The sequence below is a fragment of the Oryx dammah genome, unplaced genomic scaffold (assembly GCF_014754425.2).
Source record: "Oryx dammah isolate SB20612 unplaced genomic scaffold, SCBI_Odam_1.1 HiC_scaffold_25, whole genome shotgun sequence".
Taxonomy (NCBI): Eukaryota; Metazoa; Chordata; class Mammalia; order Artiodactyla; family Bovidae; genus Oryx; species Oryx dammah.
In genome coordinates this window covers 89,173,854-89,193,716 of record NW_024070209.1, presented here as the reverse complement: position 1 = coordinate 89,193,716, position 19,863 = coordinate 89,173,854, and the positions used below count along the sequence as shown (strand labels likewise).

Here is a 19,863-nt window from a genome sequence, read left to right as displayed (position 1 = left end):
CTTCACTGCACCATGCAGGCTCCTTCACTGTGACTCTCAGGAACGACAGAGGATGAGATGGTTGGATGGCATCACCGACTCAGTGGTAAGCAAGCTTTGCGAGATCGTGAAGGACAGGGAAGACTGGCGTGCTGCAGCCCATGGGGTCACAAAGAGTCAGATACAACTTAGCAACTGAACAACTAGGACTCTCTAGTTGAGATGCTAGGGCTCAGTGCTAGCGGCACTCGGGCCTACCTATTGTGGCAGGTAGGGTCTTAGTTTTCTAACCAGGGATCAAACCTGTGTCCCCAAAACTGCAAGGTGGACTCTTAACCACTCAACCACCAGGGAAGTTCCATGACTGTTCTTAATGGCATCTAGAATGGTGAGTCCCAGAAGATTCTCAGTTGACTTTGTCCAGATCCATCAGAGGAATCACCGTCTATGGCAGCTAAAGCTTTATGCAATGCATTCCTTAAATAACGGCTTGAAAGTCTTCTTGATCCACGGGCTACAGTACGGGTGCTGTGTTAGCAGGCGTGTACAGCAGGCGTGTACAATTCATCTCATTGTACATCTCCATCAGGCTCTCAGATAACCAGGTTTATGTGGGTTATCCCTGGTGAGGGAATTAAGATCCTGCATGCCAGCTCATTTGTCAATGAGCAGCATCGATAGACTTGCTCGACATAGGGTTGCCTCCATCTTTCAACTTGTAAGTAACACAGTATCTGTGAAGCACAATAAAGCAGAGGGCAATAAAACAAGTATGCCCATTAAGTAAATACATTCCACTTCCTTGAAGTACATTATGCAGATACGATGAAAAATTTTTATGTGAGTTACTGATCATTTCCTTGGTATATATTCCAAAAAGATACCAGGGTCTAAACATTTAAAAAATGCTTCACAACTGTTGCTAGAGGAGAGAGATATTTCACAGAGAGAAGCGTCAGCAAAAATCGAGGATTCTAGTATAGAAAACAACAAAACAAGCAAGAAATCCAGACACCTGCCTCTATGAAGGGAAGCAAACAGAGAAGGTGGGCACTGAGGTTGCGTGCAGAAGCCGTGTCCCCAGATGGATGCACGCTCCAGGTTGGAGCCCCAGACACACACCCATGGCCAGAGCTTACCCGTTCTCATAAGTGACGGCTGCCCCACTCATTCTGCTTCCCCAGCTGTGTAGGATCACTGTCCTCACTGACCCCCAAATGCCTTACCACCATCCTGAATAGCAAGCGGTGTGCAGGGTTAAAAGGGGAGGGGGGCCACCCTCCCCCTGACATTCCTAATCCCCTTCTGCTCATGGAAAGGACCTGTCACAGAGTGGTCACTTGGCCACTCCAGGGGTAAGAAAGACTTGGAAATTCCTGGCAGTGACATGTCAAACTCAAAGTTCTATCACTGTGGCAGAGATGAAGAATAAATATTTGGGACACTCAAGGTCTATTTCAGGAACAGAAACAAAAGTGGTAACAAAACAAAGCCAAACAGGTGATTCCTTGTTATCGTCTTGCAGGCAGGAGGTGCTATCTCATACTCAGTGATCTTATCCCTTTCAGTATATAAAGACAAGTGGATGAAGAATTATTAGATTAGAAGACTAAATCTCTTTAACATCTGCAATGAGGAAGGGATTGCACTTTCTTGAAATGATGTTTAAAACGAAACAAAAATGCCTTCCTCTTCCTCTGAAAGCATTTTGACCACAAATTCACATCTTTTCACTTCTTTAACCCCAAATCCCCTCCCTTACAAGAGGCATACTGGGGGATCACCTTCAAGAAAACCCACACATTCTGTGACAACAGGGTAGCTTAGAAAACCACAGCAAGTTTATTCATTGGCAAGGTACATACAGAAAGCATTAAATGTTTGTTTTTAGCTGCCAGCATATGCTTTTGAAAATGTTTGAAGTCAATAACACCAACACCCTAATTAGATACCTATCTCCACCCAAGCGTGATTTATCAGCTTTAAAAAATATTTACCTAAAGTTAAATATTTATATACGTACATATGTGCATGCTCAGTGACTTTAGTCCTGCCCAACTCTTCCTGACCCCATGGACTAGAGCCCGCCAGGCTCCTCGGTCCACAGGTTTCTCCAGGCAAGAAGACTGGAGTGGGTTGTCATTTTCTCCTCCAGGGGATCTTTCTGACCCAGGGACTGAACTCACATCTTCTGTGGCTCCTGCATTGCAGATGGAATCTTTACTGCTGAGCCACACTGAGGAAGTCCATATAGGTACGTATACTATGCATGAATTACCTACAGTTCTTTTGAAAAATAATGATATAGCTAATATAAACTTTATTAAAATTTAAGAGTCCATGTGATAAACCTGATAATGCCTTAAATTTTCCTAAGGAGATGTCTTCTTGAGCCGTTTCCCTACAGTAGTTCACAGATTCAATCTATCTTAGAACTGGAAGGAATTTTAAGTAATCACCTAGTTCACCCAATGCCTTAAGAAAAATAAAGAATTACTGTCACTTTTTAGATCAAGTTACATGATATTAAATGACTCACCCAAGGCCACAAGACTATTACGTTTCTGTTTTCTCAGCTATTTTTTTTTTCTTCTAGTCAAACAAATCTCAATACCAATTGCACATGCACTCATAAGACATTCAAGTGCAAGATAATTCATTGAGAAATCCCATTCCAGGATCCCATATCCTACTGCTTACTCAGTAGAATAAATTGCATCTGTCTAATAAAAACATATAGCAAGCGTTACATTCAGCTTCTTGGCTTCGGTTCTGATTAGTAAACCGCACCCCCTACACGGAGGACAAACAAGACGTAAACTTCAGTATAAATGCATGACTGGATTGGCTCCGTTTAATGCATCAGTCGTTTCAGTCGTGTCCGACTCTTGCAACCCCATGGACTGTAGCCGCCAGGCTCCTCTGTCCATGGGATTCTCCAGGCAAGAATACAGGAGTGGGTTGCCATGCTCTCCTCCAGGGGATCTTCCAGACCCAGGGACAGAACCAGTGTCTTTTAAGTCTCCTGCACTGGCAGGTGGGTTCTTTACCACTAGCACCACCAGGGAAGCCCTTAGAGCATCTAGCTCCATGCCGACCACTCCTTCCATCCAAAGCCATGTTTTCGGAGGAAAGGAGAGGAACGTAAATCAGCAGAACAGAATCCAAGGACTCTCGGTGTGTTTGTATTCAGAGCCTCTTGGGGTGGCCTCCTCTGCGTTTGACTTTGTAGTGCTAACCAAGAGGACCCGTTTAGGGGCCAGAAGCCTCAGACACAAGCCAGACGTTTCTTGCTCAGAGTTCGCCACCCCGAGATGGGTTATGACAGCTGGGACACGCAGACACGTTCTTCAGGACGCAAGCCTGCACACACACACAGGGAGCGCCGGGCGGCAGGGTTCCACGGATCTGGATGACCTTCTCGGTCGCTTCTGCCCATCCTGCGCTTTCTAGAGGAGACACACCTTGGAAGGACTCGGTGGGGGTGCAATGTAAGAACCCGTTCCAAGCAAACGTTCGTTATACTTGGCAGATGGCAGCCACATGGGTCCTTTGGTCAGGAGAACAACAGTTTAGGTAAAACTGAAATGTCCACTCTTCTGACGCACAACACGCTTTACGCAACTGAAATCTGGGAAAACTGCACAACCAGTCGTGGGCTTAGATGGATCAAACAGCATCAGGTTGGTAAAATGTGTCGTCTGGCCTGGAGTAACTACAATTAATTGCAATTATTTTGGATTACACTTAACACCATCTGGAGGACCTTTTCTCGTGACGGGCTGGCATCCACCACGTGGCAGCCGGGGTTCTCCATCCGCTGGTAGCACACTTCTACCCTGGAGACAGGCAGAATGAAAGAGTCAGCCCATGTGTTAACACAGCCCTTCGTGCAAATGTTGTTTTCCTACAGTAATACAAACAGCTTGAAGCCAGGTCCCCATCTGGTTGAGCTCACTTCCCCCACCCCGGGCAACTTGCTGTGCACAGGAAACATTTAACACATCTAGTTTAATAAATGAAAAATTAATAATATTTTATAGCTAGCCTTTATTGAACGCCTAGTACTGCCAAGCCTTAGCATTCTGCATATTCTCCTCATTTTATACTCAAGAGTAACTTTTAGGAGTGGAACCATTGTCATTTATCCCCATTTGGCAAAGAAAGGGGCAGACGCTCAGAGAGTTTGTTTCCCAGTGGCAATTTTCTCGAGTCTGCACCCTGAAGGATTCTGCACAAGCCAGAGGTCCTTGGCATGAGCACTGTTTTCACTTAGGACTCTTCTGCAATTGCACAGAATTCCACCTCCTCTTCTGGTGTTAACCAGCCTTTGCATGTGCGGAATGCCCAGGGACGATCATGTGACCAAAACTTTAGAGCTTTGGGGTTAAAATGAGCACCCAGACTCAGTCATAAAAAGGAACGAAACAATGCCATCTGCAGTGACATGGACGGATGGACCGAGAGACTGTCACACTGAGCGAAGCAAGTCAGACAGGGAAAGACAAATATCATATAGCACTTATTTGTTGGATCTAAAAAGAAAGAAAAAAAAAACAGTTCAGAGGAACCTATTTACAAAACAGAAAGAGTCAGAGACGTGGAAAACAAACGTATGGTTAAGTAAGGGAGTAACTGTTAGTCGCTCAGCTGTGTCTGACTCTTTGCGACCCCACAGACTGCAGCCTGCCTGCCAGTCTCCTCCATCCTGGGGATTCTCCAGGCAAGAATACTGGAGTGGGTTGCCATGCCTTCCTCCAGGGGATCTTCACAACCCAGGGACTGAACCCATGTCTCTTATGCCTCCCATGCTAGACAAATCACTTAACCTTTTGAGCATCAGTTTTGGAAGCTGTAAAACATGGCTAATATTGTCCTTGCAAGGGTTACAGAGCATCAGAAGTAAACGCCTGACACACAGGGAGTCCCTAGCAGGTAAGACTCACAGTGTGGTCATCAGACAGTGCTCATGTGCGTCCTGTTACGACAGCCCAGAAAGGCGTGTTGTCTCACTCAGATTCACCCTGCCGCTGACACAGCCAGGACTAGGAGGAAGGTACCCCCTGGCTACAGAACGACCTCACTGGAGCCCCAGGGAATCGACCCAGGAGAAGGGGTGACTAACTAGGAGGATACTGCCTCGCGGGTTTGGAAAATGGGACCCGTGTCATCTCCTCCATGCTCCTGGAGTCAGCGCTGTTTCTGGGTCATCACCACAGCCAGAGACCCCTGCCCTTCACATAACTTCACGACACCTACTTTTGACGAAATATGCTATTCGTCTCCAGCTCAGCCTCCTCTCTGGTCTTCTCCATGCCTCGGCCCTCAATCCTCTGCATCCTCTCCTCGGGGCTTACGGTGAGCAGCAGGACCAGGTCGGGTTTGAGCAGGTCCCTGGGCCACTGGTATATAGGGTGATGGATGGGGGGCAGGTGCTGGAGGCCCCCACTCACCTCGGTGGCTATGGCATAGGTGGCCGTGCTGTGCCAGTACCTGAGAAGGAAAGAGGTAGTGAGTTCTCCATCTGCAGAGGAAATCAAGGCAGTACCTAAAAATCAGCCACTGAGGATGACAAAACCAGGGATGGCTCTGCTGAACCTATCCTAGTACTGTACACATTAAAGAGATAAAACAAAATCTTATTTTTTAACAAATTTTATAACATATAAAAATTAGTTAGAATCAGTAACCACAATAAGAATCTGGTGCACACTTCTCAGAGCTCCATTTTCTCAGTTGAAATTGTATGTGTAGAAAGACTACTCTATTGCTTTGGCCCTGCAGGACGCTTTCTTTTTTGAAGGCATAATGGCAGAGGATGTAGATTTATTTGGTTCAGTTCAGTTCAGTCGCTCAGTCATGTCTGACTATTTGCAACCCCATGGACTACAGCATGCCAGGCTTCCCTGTCCATCACCAACTCCCAGAGCTTGCTCAAACTCAAGTCCATTGAGTTGGTGATGCCATCCAACCATCTCATCTTCTGTTGTCCCCTTCTCCTCCTGCCTTCAATCTTTCCCAGCATCAGGGTCTTTTCAAGTGAGTCAGTTCTTCCCATCAGGTGGCCAAAGTATTGGAGCTTTAGCTTCAGCATCAGTCCTCTCAATGAATATTCAGGATTGATTTCCTTTAGGATGGACTGGTTGGATCTCCTTGCAGTCCAAGGGACTCTCAAGAGTCTTCTCCAACACCATAGTTCAAAAGCATCAATTCTTCAGGGCTCAGCTCTCTTTACAGTCCAACTCTCACATCCATACATGACTATTGGAAAAACCATAGCTTTGACTAGATGGACCTCTGTCAGTAAGGTAATGTCTCTGCTTTTTAATATGCTGTCTAGGATGGTCGTAACTTTTCTTCGAAGGAGCAAGCGTCTTTTAATGTCATGGCTGCAGTCACCATCTGCAGTGATTTGGGAGCCCAAGAAAATAAGGTCTGTCACTGTTTCTATTATTTCAGTAGATTTATTTGGTAGTCTGTTGGTATTTAATATTGTGTGCTGGTCCAATAAAAATACACAGGCCCATTCGGTTCCTAAGGTGTTTTAAAACAGAACTTGTTGAGAAGACACGGAAGCAACTTAAGTGTCCATAAACAGAGAAATGTATAAAGAAGATGGAGGTTCATATACATGATGGAATACTACTCAGCCACGAAAAAGAATGAAATAATGTCATTTGTAGCAACATGGATAACCTAGAGATTATCATACTAAGTGACATAAGTCACAGCTAGACAGATGCGTACGATGTCACTTATTATGTAGCATCTAAAATATGACACAAATGAATCAAAGATACTGAAACAAACACAGAGAACAGACTAGTGTTTGCCAAGGGGGAGGGGAGTTGAGGGATGAATGGAGTGGGAGGTTGAGGTTAACAGATGTAAGCTATTATATATAGAATGGATAAACAACAAGGTTCTGCTATTATATAGCACAGGGAACTATATTCAATACCCTGCGATAAACCATACGGAAAAGGGAATCTCACTCAGAGGAGACCCTGAACAGAATTCACTGTTCCTCCCTCCAGGCTCTCAACCCTTTTCTACTCGACTCTGTTGAAGGATTCACTGTAAGTCAGACCTAGCCGTTTACAAGCTCTTTTTTGTCTCCTCCATTACAGAATTCATTTTTTAGTCATCTCTCCATCCTAAAGCCTGAAACGAGTGTCTGGCACATAATAAGTATGCAATGAATAATGGTTTATTGGATGTGTGAAAGACCGCATTAGGATTAAACCAATCAATGCTAAAGAAAACCATCCCTGAATATTCATTGGAAGGGCTGATGCTGATGCTGAAGCTCCAGTACTTTGGCCACCTGATCTGAAGAGCTGACTCACTGGAAGAAGATCTTGATGCTAATAAAGACTGAAGGCAGGAGGAGAAGGGGTCGGCAGAGGATGAGATTGGTTAGATAGCATCATCAACTCAATGGACATGAATTTGAGCAAACTCTGGGAGACAGTGAAAGTATTAAATCACTCAGTCATGTCCAACTCTTTGAGAACCCATGAACTGTAGCCTACCAGTCTCCTCTGTCCATGGAATTCTCCAGGCAAGAATACTGGAATAGGTAGCCATGCCCTCCTCCAGGGGATCTTCCCAACCCAGGGACTGAACCCAGGTCTCCTGCATTGCAGGCAGATCCTTTACGGTCTAAGACACCAGGGAAGCCACCGGGAGATAGTGTAGGACAGGGAAGTCCGGCATGCTGCAGTCCATGGGGTCGCAAAGAGTCAAACACAACTTAAAGGCTGAAAATCAACAATTAGAATCATTTTATTAATTGGCATCCTTTATTACACTCTTGCCCTGTTTTTGTCACATTCCAGTTTTAAGATGCAAAACTCCAAATCCAGTATCAAAGGACTACAAAAACATTTAAACCTTCACAAATATTTATGAAACAGTTAATACACATCCCACTGTACAGAGGCCCCCCACGGCCCCGTCCTTATCTGGGCTGTCCACTCACTGTATGCGATGTTTTAAAATCCCAGATTGTTAATCACTTTAGATCTGAACTACATTTCACAGTGCAAAGGACATGCTTGTCCTTTATCTACAAAATCATCCACAGTGCTATCAAAGCTGTGTGTTGGTTTACTCTCTGCCACCTACTCAGTTTGTGGATGTAGGTGAGTCTTAAATTCCTTGTCTGGAAAATGAAAGTCATGAAAGCTTTGTTTTTTTTTTTTCCCCATAGTTTTTACAAAAATAGTCAAGTGCTTATAAAAAGTGTATCATACTGTCGTTATAACAAACTATTTAATTCTTACTGGGCACCAATTAAAACAAAAGCTGCATCATTTCAACTCATGATAATACCAAGAGTACTGAAAGGATACATGTAAAAAAAATTAATTTGGGAGTTGATGAATTCTAATGTCATTCATCCTGCAGAGTCCCTTTCCACCTCCAAAAAGCATGGCCACTGTAGCTGCTGCAGGCTTGAATTTTGCCTGGGGCCACTCGCGTGTATCATTGTTGTTGTTGTTGTTTAGTTGCTAAGTCACATCTGACTCATTGCGACCCCACTGACTGTAGCTCACCAGGTTCCTCTGTCCATGGGATTTCCCAGGCAAGAATACTGGAGTGAGTTGCCATTTCCTCCTCCAGGGGATCTCAACCCAGGAATAGGACCCGGGTATCTTCTGTCTCCTCCATTGGCAGGAGGATTCTTTACCTCTGAGACACCAGTGAAGCCCTGTGTATCACTTACCAGACTCCTAATCACTTACAAACTTGTCTTCTCACTTTTTCTATCGGATACATCTCGTCTCCCCAGCTGAAGAAATCCACGCAGGTCAAGGTTTTCTCCTTCTTGGCAACAGAACTACAATTTGCACTGTATTTTGCACGTTCTTCCTGTTCGCCAGATTAAATACTCAGCTCTGAATATAGAAGCTGATACTATCTAAATGTAAAAAGCCTTCTTTATTCTAGCAAAACCATCAGCAAGAATAGATTTTTAAAGGTAATAAGGGTGATTAAGTTGCCAACCTTAACCACAGTCACCATCAAAAATTACTCTGTCTCCCTTATTTTTTCAGCTAGATGATGGTGTTGTCTAAAATGGATTTCGTTAAAATCTTTAAACATGAACAAAACCCACTCAGACAACAAATAACTGCTCTTTTCTTCTCATCTGACAAGGTGATCTAGTATTATCTCTTTAAAGACCCAAATTGCAGACAATTCACAGACACAAAGAAGAAAAATCAGGGGAGAATGGGGGCCCTGTTTTGCAAAGCCAGAGTCCTCTCACTGACAACACTGCAGCTCATTTTAAATAATCACAGCCTCTGGCCATCAATTTCAGACTCTTTATTATTTAGTTTTCTCCATTTCTGCCATCAGGGAAACCACATTAGTTCATATCAAATGCAATTTGCTAACGTCTTATACATTGCTTATATAATAATGCTTTATATTTTAATAGCAATTTGTTGTCTGCAATGCATGTCCGCCTACATCAACTCATTGGGTATTCATCACGAGTCTTTTTTTTTTTTTTCATTTTTATTTTATTTTGGAATAGAGTTAGTTAACTATGCTATGTTAGTTTCAGGAGTACAGCAAGGTGATTCAGTTACATGTATCTATTCTTTTTCAGATTCTGGTCAGTAGGGGACAGATAAGGAATTAGGGTGTCATGAATAAGCGTCTGCCTCCATGCAGGAGCCAGTGCTGCTGATTTGGGGACCTCTCAGGAAATAATACACCTCGTGGAGTCACACTTCATTAGGAAAAGCCTAGTCTTTCTCCACAAGATAAAGGGGACTGTATCACAAAAAAGATAACAGTATGGTAAATCCGGACCCTTTAACAATAGGCTGAAAACATCCCACAGGTGACGGAATCCCACAATAGAAAGCAAAATCGTACCCTTCCTCTAGGATCCTTTGTGACTTGCCAACTCTAAAATAACTATCTTGCCATCCTTACAGTCAAAAGTACCCACCGGTACTAGAGCTGAGATGATAGTGAAGGCCTTCTAACTAATTTCTACTGTTTTCATCTCTCCCCCTCAATCACCACCTCACACTTCATTCTCAATGTACAGAGTGATCTCTTTATGAAATATCAGATATGCAGGTATCTGTCTCTTTTGCACAGAGAAAGACAGGTGAAGAGGTAGCAGTTCTATTTCTGGGTGTGGCAATTAGCTTTTACCCAATTCCTTCCACCTTTCTTCCCCTAATTTTTGTCCACACATCCATTCTCTACATCTGCAGGCTCTGCAAACTGGGCCATCTGTACCATTTTTCTAGATGCATTAATATACAATATTTGCTTTTCTCTGTCTGACTTACTTCACTCTTTAGGTCCATCCACGTCTCTACAAATGACCCAATTCCGTTCCTTTTTATGGCTAAGTAATACTCTATTGTATATATGTGCTCATTTTCTTTATCTTTATGGCATCACTGACTCAACAGACATGAGTTTGAGCAAGTTCCAGGAGTTGGTGATGGACAGGGAAGCCTGGCATGCTGCAATCCATGGGGTCGCAGAGTTGGACATGGCTATGCAACTGAACTGGACTGAACTTTATTCATTCCTGTGTTGATGGACATTTGAGTCATTTCCATGTTCTGGCTATAGCTTTTAAATGACTAACGTCCCAACCAAGAAGAGTGGAAAAGCTGGACTAGTTATAGTGGAAGACCAGCAATGCTAAATGTTGACCAGGATGTGGATCGAAGGGAATTCTGAGACACCACTGTGGAGGGAGGGTGGGGAGGGTGCTGTGAAGTTTCAACCACTCCAGCACTTTTTTGTGGCATCTCCTCCAGGTGAGCACACGTGAGCCCCCTGCAGCCTTGCAATCCCACTCCTGGGATTCTAGGCAATAGAGACATACACGGGAAACTGAGGGCCAGCATCAGCTAGGTCCCTTCAACTATAACTTGCTTAATAAATAATAAGCTGTAACCTGCCTTGACTCATCACGCCTGATTTAACTATTTTCACAAACCCCTGCATGTTCTACAAGCATCACACAGCCTAAACAGTAAGTAGCAAGATCCTTCTCCACCCCTATCGATAGTATCTTGGTCCTAGGAGTCTTAAGATGTTTGCCCAAGTTGGAGTTCTTTCAGGAACTTGGAGTCAGTGGTGTGCGTTTCAAGCTCCAGGCTTAGGACTGGTTGGGATCACTGACCCTCCCAAGGCAGTGACTGGTCAGCTACCTTTTGGTGTCAGAGGGCCAAAAAGGTCAACTATGTAGCCATTCTCCAGACATGCTTGGCTGCACCTGCACTGTATGATCACCTTACCTTTCTCCTACTTGCTATCACCTTTTCCCAAGCTCCCCACAGCTCAAGACCACAAGGCTTCCCTGGTAGCTCAGCTAGTAAAGAATCTGCCTGCAATGCGGGAGACCTGGGTTCGATCCCTGGGTTGGGAAGATCCCCTAGAGAAGGGAAAGGCTACCCACTCCAGTATTCTGGCCTGGAGAATTCCAGGACTATATACTCCATGGGGTCACAAAGAGTTGGACACAACTGAGTGACTTTCACATCACTTCACTCACCACACCTCAGACTACCATGCGTCTTTATCCCATAAATATCCGAGCCCCTCACTTTGGAGAAGGTGGACCTGAGATTTACTCCCATCTCCTAGCTTGGTGACCTTGTGAATACAGCCTTTCTTTGCTGCAAACAGAGGCTCAGGGTTTGGCTTGGGGAGCTCTGGACAAACCAACCAGGATTAGTAACACACGTGGGCAAACAAAGCTGTATGAAAGAATGGTTGTAGCAACAGCGACAAAGCTCACAGGTCGCATGAAGTCAGATGCAAATGGCACTCAAAGTCTATCTGCCCGTGTAGACTGTTCAAGAACAAGCAAAACAAATAAGATCCAGGAATGGATAATCAAGGCTGTGGTTCCCACCAGGGGAAGATGGGTCATGACTGAAAGGGAAGGACTTACAGGATTGAGTAAGGTTCTAAGTCACGATGTGGGTGCAGGTTGTCCTTGAATGTGTTCACTTTTTGAAATTCCTTGAGACTTCCATTTATAATTACTCCTCTTCCCTTAACACTTGTCAGACTTTAATGCAATCACTCATCTTTCCAAAAATAAGAAAAACTGCAGCAAGAACAATAAGATGTACATGAGAGAAAAGCTTAGGGTGAATTCAGCTGCAATCGAAGTCTTGTGGCCCTCCCTGTCAACTGTATCTCTCTCCTTCCCAGAGGACAGCACTCTCCTAAACTGAATGGTCAACACCTTTCCAGCCCTTTTTAAACTTTTAATTGGAGGATAATTGCTTCACCATGTTGTGTTGGTTTCTGCCATACAACAGTGTGAATCAGCCATAAGTATTCATATATCCAGAACTTCCCAGGTGGCAGTAGTGGTAAAGAAACCTCTTGCTAATGTAGGAGACATAAGAGATGCAGGTCCAATCCCTGGGTCAGGAAGATCACACTGGAGGAGGGCATGGCAACTCACTCCAGTGTTCTTGCCTGAAGAATCCCATGGACAGAGGAGCCTAGTGGGCTACAGTCCACAAGGTTGCCAAGAGTCAGACACGACTGAAGCAACTTAGCATGCATGCATACATATGTCCCCTCCCTCTTGAACTTTCCTCCTACCCTCTACCCTCCAGCCCTTTTTATGGTATTTTTTTCTATTATTTTGCATGTAGTCTACTGAACATCTTTCTGTAACTTGATTTCTTTCATTTGAAATGATGGTTTTGTAACTTAGGCACACTGACACAGCGTACTCATGCACACAGCTATAGGATGCTCCATTCTATAAACACACCGGTATTTATTTACTTTCTTCTGCTGAGGCCTATTGGTTTTTCAAGGTTTTCAGTATTATGAACAAAACTGAAATAGACTCTCTTGGTGTTTCTGCAGGAGATACAAGAATCTGCTCAAATCTTCCACTTTGCTTCTCAAATTGCTCCCCAAGTCACCAGGCAGGTCCTCACTCTCATCAGCACCACAAGGGTTTCTACTGATCATAACATCTCCAGCTCAGACCTTTTCAATCAGGGCTTACTACCCTGATGAGAGGAAATTGGGACCTTATCGTCGTTTTAATTTTCATTTCACCGATTCCTGGTGCCTTGAATCCTAGCATGACTTGCTTGTCGTAGCTGTTGTCTATTTTTGTGTCACTTTAAAGCCATTTTTTTTTAATTTGTGGAAATTTAAAATATAACTCACCTTATGTCACTCTATTATCTGAAACCTTCCCAAGGCTCCCCTCTGTACTCAGAATAAAATCTGCACTCTTTATCACAGATACAGACACTGCTGATCTGTCTCTGTCTTTTTATCCATCCAGATAGCAGACACTGGTCCAGAAGTTTTCCTGGCCTATTTCCAGCCCTGGAACATGTTCCCTTCTTCCAGTCTCTACACTTTGCTCTTGCATCTCCCTCCAGCAAAGCTTTCACTCCACAACTTTCCATGTCTGTCCTTCTAGGGTCATTCACAGCTCAGGTCAATGGCACCTCCTCGCACAGGCCATACTAAACCACATCTATTGGGGGGTCAGCCATCCCCCACCACACGACCTTGCACTCTCCTTCTCACGGTCCTGACCATTCTCTGATTATCATCTTGCGCATCCACATGCTCGACTACCATCCTCTCCTTCAGCACGTTTGCTCCACGAAAGCCAGGCATTTTCTAGCTCATTCCCCTCCGAGTCCCCTAAATCAAGAAGTCTTGGGCAAACAGTAAATGCCCAATATATGTTTGGTGAACAAACCAATAAACAAATGAGTCACTGAAAGCTTGATTTGTGAAGTAGGGACTTTTGTTAATATTCCCAACATGGTATTTCTAGCTTTCTCACTTTGGCAAGCTACTTAACTTTTCTAAGACCTGTGTTTCTCATTAGCAATTTCAGGATCCAAGTAGTAGTAATTGTTCCAGAGGTTAGGATAGTCTGTGGAATGTTCTTGGCAAAATGCCAGCCAATGGTATAGGCTAATAAATCATAGACATTATTCCTATTATTATCATAATACAGTTTGGCTTAAACACAATTGTATAATTGCATATACAGATGTACACTACATGGACACACACACACAGTCATACATTAGGAAGAAAATGCCAAATTCACGGCAACATTACGCCTACCTGTCGACAATCACAGGCGATTTGGTAGATTCTTTAGCTATTTCAGAAGCCACGATATAATTGCCCAAAGAGTAAAAAGCTCTTCTAATGATAGTTGGTTCATCATCAAAGATTTTCCTCCACTGGCTGATGCAAGAGGGTGGTGACTTCAAGAGAACACCCTTGAGTGAATCTGAAACTGACTGGGTCACGGTGGTTTTACCTGCAGGTCACACACAAAATACAGCAGATCTTAACCAAGGCCACGGTATCTCTCCCCAAAGTTCACAGTAACTCAGAAAGAGCAAAGACAATTTTTCTGCCTATAAAACTTATGAGTTGAATAAATAATATGATTCTTTATTTTTATTTTTTATTTATTTTTTTTTAATTAATTTATTTTTTATTTTACTTTACAATTCTGTATTGGTTTTGCCATACATTGACATGAATCCACCACGGGTGTACATGCGTTTCCAAACCTGAACCCCCCTCCCACCCCCCTCCCCACAACATCTCTCTGGGTCATCCCCGCGTACCAGCCCCAAGCGTGCCATATCCTGCATTGGACATAGACTGGCAATTCTATTCTTAGATGATATTATACATGTTTCAATACCATTCTCCCAAGTCATCTCACCCTCTCCCTCTCCCACTGAGTCCAAAAGTCCTTTATACACATCTGTGTCTTTTTTGCTGTCCTGCATACAGGGTCATCATTGCCATCTTTCTAAATTCCATATATATGTGTTAGTATACTGTATTGGTGTTTTTCTTTCTGGCTTACTTCACTCTGTATAATTGGCTCCAGTTTCATCCATCTCATCAGAACTGATTCAAATGTATTTTTTTAACGGCTGAGTAATACTCCATTGTGTATATGTACCACAGCTTTCTTATCCATTCTTCTGCTGATGGACATCTAGGTTGTTTCCATGTCCTGGCTATTATAAACAATGCTGCGATGAACACTGGGGTACATGTGTCTCTTTCAGAAACTATAAAACTCCTAGAGGAGAACACAGGCAAAACACTCTCCGACATAAACCACAGCAGGATCCTCTATGATCCACCTCCCAGAATTCTGGAAATAAAAGCAAAAATAAACCAATGGGACCTAATTAAAATTAAAAGCTTCTGCACAACAAAGGAAAATATAAGCAAAGTGAAAAGACAGCCTTCCGAATGGGAGAAAATAATAGCAAATGAAGCAACTGACAAACAACTAATCTCAAAAATATACAAGCAACTCCTGCAGCTCAATTCCAGAAAAATAAACGACCCAATCAAAAAATGGGCCAAAGAACTAAATAGACATTTCTCCAAAGAAGACATACGGATGGCTAACAAACACATGAAAAGATGCTCAACATCACTCATTATTAGAGAAATGCAAATCAAAACCACAATGAGGTACCACTTCACACCAGTCAGAATGTCTGCAATCCAAAAGTCTGCAAGCAATAAATGCTGGAGAGGGTGTGGAGAGAAGGGAACCCTCCTACACTGTTGGTGGGAATGCAAACTAGTACAGCCACTATGGAGAACAGTGTGGAGATTCCTTAAAAAATTGCAAATAGAACTACCTTATGACCCAGCAATCCCACTACTGGGCATACACACGGAGGAAACCAGAATTGAAAGATTCTTTATTTTTAAAAAAGTTCCTGACCATTAGGAACTTGGGATTCCTCTATTGGTGTTATTAATAGTATCTGTCCAACCTCTGTCTTAAGTCACTTCAGTCGTGTCTGGCTCTAGAGACCCCAAAGACAGTAGCCCACCAGGCTCCTCTGTCCATGGCATTCTCCAGGCGAGAATACTGGGGTGGGTTCGATTCAGGGGATCTTACTGCCCCACGGATTGAACCCATATCTCTCATGTCTCCTGCACTGGCAGGTTGGTCCTTAACCACCAGCACCACCTGGGAAGTGCTATTAATAGAATATATGTTGTGTTCACTTGCTCAGTCCTATCCGACTCTTTTCGACCCCATGGACTAGCCCGCCAGGCTCCTCTGACCATGGGGATTCTCCAGGCCAGAATACTGGAGTGGGTAGCCTTTCTCTCCTCCAGGGCATCTTCCCGACCCAGGGATGGAACCCAGATCTCCCGCACTGCAGGCAAATTCTTTAGTCTGAGCCAAAACAAAATGGTCACCTCGTTGGTTTACAAACTAACAATAAACTCTGGCATCAACTCCCAGGCCCTTATTCCCCTCCTCAGTCAGCTGACACAGAAGGAGACAGCCTCCCATGGAGCCTCATGACACTGTGGCTGTCCTGGGCCTGCCCTGCCCTGCCCTTGGGCCACCCTCCTCCTGCTGCTGCGTTTGGGGCCAAGTGTGGGCACATCTCTTGCATTCTGACACCTTGTGGCAGCTTTGAAGGCTTCTGCCCTCCACTCCCTAGTTTTCCCAAACTTTGCTCCCACGGTTCCTGGCTGCACCAGGCCGCTTCAAGTCTCCAACTGCCTGCACGCTGCCATTTCTCCTGTCTGAAGGATCTCTCCCACCTTCCTCCCCCGACCAGCACCTGTCCCACTGAAAACCCAATCCAGGGATCCACGCCTCCAAGCTCTGCCAGTCCATGACCCACCCCTCCTCTCACACTAAGGGGGCTGCATTCCCTCGTGTTCATGGGGGAACCCGAGGCTCAGCTCCCCTGGAAGTTATCCATTTTTCATCCCAAGCCAGCTTCACTTCGTCCCTGGCACACAGGAGGTTTATGAGTTGAACCCTCAATAAGTTTCGCTTGCCAAGACCCGTCTATTTCTGCAATTGATGTTAATCTCACTGCCTAGAACCAGCAGGTGACATTTTCTTACCTGTGGCATCCAAGCCCTCAATGACAATGACGGGGAACCTTCCCTTCTGGACCTGCTCTGGGCACTGGTCCACCAGATCGAGCACATCTCGGGCTTCAGGAATGAAGGATGTGCACTGGAAAGCAACATCCACACATCAGCAGCGGAGCCACAGGGCCAGGGCAGAAGCTATGTCTAACTGCTAAGACGACTGCATGGGGCTGATAAGGCAGAGTTGTGTTTGGCACCAGACCGAAGTGCAAAGCATTTTGAACCTCAGAAAGGTTCTGAACTGTTCCTGACCTCGCTGTGCACTCACAGAATCTCTACAGAGCCCAAATGTATTCTTTTCTTATGTGCTTTCTCTGAGCAAGGCAATATTCTAAGTGCCCTTGGGAGTATCAACTTGGCCCCTCTTCAAGATAACTCTACCAGAGTGTTGTTATTAACCCCATTTACGAATTAGGGAAACCAAGGCAAAGAAACGCTTAAGAAATTTACTGAAAGTGACACAGGCCTGCTAAGTTGCTTCAGTCATGTCAGACTCTGCGACCCTGTGGACTATAGCCGGTCAGGCTCCTCTGTCCATGGGATTCTCCAGGCAAGAATACTGGAGTGGGTTGCCAAGCCCTCCTCCAGGGAATCTTCCCGGCCCAGGGATACAATCCAAGTCTCTCAAGTCTCCTGCATTGGCAGGTGAGTTCTTTGCCAGCAGCACCACCTGAGAAGCTCAATAAATACCAATATCTGGATCCAAACCCAGGTTTTGCAATTGTAAGCGCTCAGAAATAAGCCCAAGTTTGTAAAATGTATCTAAGATACAAGAGTCCAGCCTCAGGACCTACAGGCTGCTGTCAGAATGTCAGCCATCCCGCACCAAGCACCTCTTTGTGTCACCTGATTCTTGTCTTAACACTGCGAGGCAGGTGAGTTACACACGAAATAAGTAGCTGCCAGTATGCGGGCAGGCACCACTTAAGCCTAAGTTTCTCCAACCCCCAAACTCAAGCCCTCTTCTCTACGCTCCGATCTCCCAGAACCGGATAACTGTTTCTGAGATGGCACAGCTCTTGCACACACCCAGCGGCCCCTCCCCTCCCCTCCCGGGGCACCCCACCGCTCCTGCTGGGATATCAGCCTCCCATGTGGGGTTGGGGGTCCTGGCAGGCAAGAATCCGGAAAGAGCCTGGGGTCTAAACAGCGGCTGGCACAGAGGCCGCCTTCACCAATCGATTTGCTAACAGGAGTAAAGAGGCAAAAGACTTCGGGACAGGCCAGCCCCCCGCCCCGGGAGAGCCCACTGCCTCCACGTCCCTGCTCCGGGGGGTTCCTGAGTGCTGGGAAAGGACTTGACTTCTTACCGCCTCCAAGACGGCGCGGGCGGCCTCTCGGTGCGGGAAGACCCCAGACCTGGGCAGGTCGGGCACCACCGGGTGCATCGCGGGCTCCGGCGCGGGCCCCACGCGCTCGCCGCCCAGCTGTCGCCAGCCCTGGCCGTCCCGCCGCTCCCAGGGGCGCTGCCACAGCTGGCAGAGCGGGTCCCGGGAGAACTCGGCCAGGCGCGGGCGCGGGGCCTCGGGGCAGGCGTCCAGCAGCGCCAGCAGCGCTTGCCGGGTGTCAGGGCTGTCGCGGGGGTCGCTGAGCAGGAAGCCGTGCTGCAGGGCCCCGGGGCCGCCGTCCGGGTGGTAGCCCAGCAGCCGGCGCAGCTCGCACCGCTGGAAGGGGCCGCGCCGCAGCTGCTGCCGCAGGTGCTGATGAAGCCGGGCCGCGCGCACCCGGGCCCCCACGCCCCCGGTCCCCGGCACGCTCAGCGAGTAGCTGCGGCCCGGGGGGCCCAGGAGCGCGGCGACGCGGGGGTCGGGGCGCGCGCCCGGGGCCTGCTCGCCCACTGCAAAGTGCGCCAGAGTGCAGCCCGGCAGCTCCAATACGAAGCAGCGCGGCGGCTCCATGGCCCGAGCGCAGGCCCCGCGCCGCCTGCCCGAGAGGCGCGCGAGTAGCCGCCGCGCGCGGGGGTGGCGGCCGAAGGTCATGGGCGCCTCCCAGTGCCGCCCCGCACGCTGGAGAAACGAAACCTGGGAACCGGCGGGCGGCACCCCGAGGGAAGCGAAAACGAAGCAGCGGCGGCGGCGGCGGCGGCGGGAAGTGGGCGGGGCCTGGGTTGGGGCGACCTCCCCGGCTTCGCCTCCGCCTTCGCCCGACCGCGAGGTCGCGCCGCGAGGATGCCGCCTCCAGGAGGGGCCGGAGGGGCAACCGCAGAGGCCGGGGCGCCGGGCCGCCTCCGATGGGGACCCACGATGGGAGGCTGGCCGGTGGCCCCAGGCCCCCGGTTGAATAATTCCTCCTGTGTTGCTTATGCCCGGGTACGGAGCGCGCGTGGATGCGCGCGCGCGTGTGTCTTTTCATCGGGGTCCACCTCGCGCCCCGCGCCCCGCGCCCCGCGCCACCACGCTCACCGGCTCTTCCCCGCCTGGCTGCGGCGCCGACGCCTCGCCGGGGCGCTCCGACCGCCTTCCCCCGCCGCGGCCGCGCCCAGACTCCGGTGCTGGGAGCCGCTGAGCGCTTTCCGTCCGCTTTACACATGCTTTTCCTTGTTTTAGGATTATCTCCCTCCTTTAGTTGCCTCTCAGCCTGAGAAGTGTCCCCAGGTTGGTCCCTCCAAGTGGCCTTACAGACGCCCAAGTCTTGCACGCAGGTCCAATGAGACAGCAGTGAGGTGGCCTGATAGCGCCTTCATCAGCCAGCACTGGCTTTGTTTGTACTCCTCTCGTATCTTTGAAGATAATTGCTAAACAGACGCCAGAATTAGAAACAAAGATGGAAAACGGTAGATAAACACAAAACAAATAATTACGATTTAATCCGTGTGCATTTAGAGTGGGATTAGGTCTAATTCTGAGCGCAAACCCCTTTTTAGTAAGTATGAGCTATTTCATGTGACGTATGGGCTAATAGGGAAGGAATAATTCTGAG

At 46.8% G+C, this 19,863-nt stretch overlaps 1 protein-coding gene across 1 annotated transcript; it reads right to left on the bottom strand.

Moving 5' to 3' along the window:
* Nucleotides 1-1,798: 1,798 nt before the first annotated feature.
* On the bottom strand, nucleotides 1,799-18,976 carry CMPK2 (cytidine/uridine monophosphate kinase 2). The gene is made up of 5 exons (XM_040225677.1): nucleotides 18,255-18,976; nucleotides 16,915-17,029; nucleotides 14,110-14,311; nucleotides 5,239-5,472; nucleotides 1,799-3,818 (listed from the first exon to the last, which is right to left on the bottom strand). Exons 1-5 carry the CDS (start codon nucleotides 18,921-18,923, stop codon nucleotides 3,701-3,703), a joined length of 1,338 nt encoding a protein of 445 aa, XP_040081611.1. The 5' UTR covers nucleotides 18,924-18,976; the 3' UTR covers nucleotides 1,799-3,700.
* Between the last annotated feature and the right edge of the window lie 887 nt (nucleotides 18,977-19,863).

What these genes read in the sequence shown, in the direction of transcription:
- CMPK2 (XM_040225677.1), bottom strand. Translation starts at nt 18,923, where the DNA reads ATGACCTTCGGCCGCCACCCCCGCGCGCGGCGGCTACTCGCGCGCCTC. An exon ending in CCCGCGCCGTCTTGGAGGCG is followed by an intron (nt 17,030 to 18,254) that starts GTAAGAAGTCAA and finishes GTTGCTTTCCAG; the next exon opens with TGCACATCCTTCATTCCTGA. An exon ending in TCGCCTGTGATTGTCGACAG is followed by an intron (nt 5,473 to 14,109) that starts GTAGGCGTAATG and finishes TTTCCTTCTCAG; the next exon opens with GTACTGGCACAGCACGGCCA.